The following is a 2,832-nucleotide window of genomic DNA, read 5'->3' as shown; positions in this document are numbered from 1 at the left end:
TATGCTCTGCAACTTGTTCTAGATAGTTTTGAGTGTCAGAACTGAGGAATATGTATGTTTGACAAATAATGATGTAGAGTAGTGCATATATGTGAAATCAGTGCAGCTGCTGTTTCCTAAACTTCTATCTTGCTGAAATTATATTCATTTACTCTTGCATGTTAGCTTCATAAGGCACTCATCTCTCCAGAAACATATACTAGATGAGTGGAGATAAACACAAAAATACTGGAGTAGTTGCAGTAGGGAATAATAAAATGTTGCAGCTAGGTTTTGGAGGGTTTAATTCATAATTCTGAGAAACCTATTTCTAGTACTCTTGCAACTGCTTAAATAAATAGAGGTTTTCCAAGCAATGTCTAGTCAAGTTTGCTGGAGGAGGCTTTGATCTAAATAGAGGTTCTAAATATTTGACATAGACTTGTTAGCAAGACATTCAGTGACTTCCAGCTAATGAGGGAGGCCATCTAAAGCACACAGTTGCTGTTTTCTATCTTTGTACTGGGAAGCTGAGGGCTGGGTGCTCTACAGGAAGTGCAGCAAGCTTAGTCCTCAAGAAAGAAGAAAATAAGCATAATACTGCACTGTAAGTAAGCTGTTTAACACAATTAAAATCTAGTTGACACAATCCCAAAAATAACTGAATAATAGTATTATCTGCTAATGCTATTATTCTGCTACCAGAATGACTGAGTACATTGGTCCTTCCCATTGAAATGGAGAAGCCCTCAGGCTGTAGAACAGCCTTAAACCACTATCGTACCTCTTCATATGAATGCCAAAGAACTTGTTCCCACCCCAAATTAAACTTGAAAAAAACCCCATAACCCCAAAAAGTTGATTTATGGATTTGTCCTGATATTAGGAGTGTCCTCTTTGCCATTCTTTCCAAGAAGGCCACTAATGGCCGTTTTACATCCTGTGCTCCTCTGTAGAGCACCCTGAGAGTAGGTGCATAATAGCAGGGCTGACTCCTCCTTCTCAAGTACATTGACTTTAGAGCTCTGATAATTGGTTGCAGAATTCCCCGTGGGATAGGTCCTATTTACTCTGTCTTGCAGGTTTTTTATAGTTACAAGTGTAGGTGTAAGTCTTCAGTTGGCCTTTAAAGGCTGCGGCTATAAGGAAAGTTTAGTAAATGACAAGAACAATTCTTACAGGAAAATGACAAGCTGCTCTTACGGATTCTGGATTTTGCTCAGAAAAACCCTCTATCAAGCTTTGGTGGATTTTGTAGTCTTTGACAGATTTTTGGAAGGCTGATGGCGGAATCATATCAATTCAGAAATAGAGCATGGATGCTTCTTATCCTTCCTTCTTGCTGGGCACCCATAAATTTCACACTCTTCTTGGCCAAGCTGCAGATGCAGAGTGTATATCCAGAGTTTTCTATCAAGGCTATTAAGGAAATAAATCAGTTATTCAAAACATTGGCTAATTTGGGAAGCAGAAGTCATAGCTATTGTATGGATTTGCTAATAGAGAGACCTTGTAGTTTTGTATTTATAATTAAAGTGGACAGATGTGGTGAGGATGAGGACGGATTACTGCATAACTTACTAGCTCATTCCCACTATTATCTCCATGAACTTTCAGAAAGTGGTGTCTGGAGAAACTTCTTTTCTTTTGGAATACATGTTTCTGGCAGGACTAAATATGTATCTGTTTTCCAAAACCAAGTTGTTTTGGATTTATCTGAGAAGATTTCATTGGTACAAATCTCCCTCACTGGGGGTATTTAAGAACCATCTTGATGCAATCCTGTGCAATGTGCTGTGGGATGATCCTGCTTGAACAGGGAGATGGGGCCAGATGACTCAGTGTGGTCCTTCCTAACTTGACCCAGTCTGTGAGTCTAAGATTTACTTCAAGCATGAAGTTGAATATTTGTGTAAAAGTGGTTTAAATAAGTGGTAAAAAGTTGACAAGGTAAATCATAAACTCAAGTGGAAATGCTTTGTACCATTGAATTTGATTTTGTCAGGCTGATTAAGTAATGTGTTGTTTTTCTTTTCTCTCGTTGCAGCCTGTGCTTTCCGTTACAATGGGCTCTCCTTTGTCTACCTCATCTACCTCCTGCTCATTCCTCTGTTTTCAGAACCCACAAAAGCAACGATGCAAGGTGAGAAGTTCATTGCTTCATTCTTCAGAAATGTCTGTGATGGACAGAGTACTTGCAAAAGCTTTGGTGTAGTAGAAGGTGAAGTCCTGAGCATTTCCCCCTCATTAAGTGATCTAACTTGTAATACATACTGTACATTCCCTGATGCTGTAGTTTCACAATATTCTGGCTTCGGTGCTGAAGGACTTCCAACCATGCTTGCCCCAAATTGCATCAGGGCCATCTGATAGCACTACTGGGCATTCCTTTTTATGGCATTATTTCCTCTGGAATACTGACATGGGCTGGGTGAAAAATGAGCTTTCAGAACCCTCCCAAAGCTGTTCTATCATAGATTGTTCCCCAGGTCTGGATTTGTCTTTAATTATGAGAATTAAATTTGATGTCAAATTTTTCATTCAATTGTATTTTAGGTACTTATTTAAACAACTGTCATCCTGGCATTGTACCACTGCCTTAGTAAAAAGAACTCGAAGGGCTTGCTGTTAGAGATGACAAATAAATACATCAGGCATTCAAGCATTTATGTATCACAGACAGAGGTGTGGCATTCTGCCTTGTCTACAGCAAGAATGTAATGCTTCTGAAAGAGGTTCTGTACAGGCTTGCACAGTTGTTTACATATTTTAAGTTATAATGCTTTGATTGGTATAGAATCATAGAATGCTTAGGGTTGGAAGGCACCTTAAAGATCATCTGGTTCCATGGGC

At 39.1% G+C, this 2,832-nt stretch overlaps 1 protein-coding gene across 1 annotated transcript in view; it reads left to right on the top strand.

Moving 5' to 3' along the window:
- The first annotated feature begins 2,022 nt into the window (after positions 1-2,022).
- PIEZO2 (piezo type mechanosensitive ion channel component 2) overlaps positions 2,023-2,832 on the top strand; it is a 244,170-nt gene continuing 243,360 nt past the window's right edge. The window contains exon 1 of the mRNA XM_017729452.1: positions 2,023-2,122. Within this exon, the coding sequence (XP_017584941.1) occupies positions 2,116-2,122 (7 nt within the window). The 5' untranslated portion in view covers positions 2,023-2,115. The remainder of the gene's footprint in view (positions 2,123-2,832) is intronic.

This window comes from Corvus brachyrhynchos, unplaced genomic scaffold (genome assembly GCF_000691975.1).
Source record: "Corvus brachyrhynchos isolate BGI_N302 unplaced genomic scaffold, ASM69197v1 scaffold331, whole genome shotgun sequence".
In the NCBI taxonomy this organism is placed as follows: domain Eukaryota; kingdom Metazoa; phylum Chordata; class Aves; order Passeriformes; family Corvidae; genus Corvus; species Corvus brachyrhynchos.
Note: the sequence above shows the minus strand (reverse complement) of the source record. Positions and strands in the feature narration are given on the sequence as shown.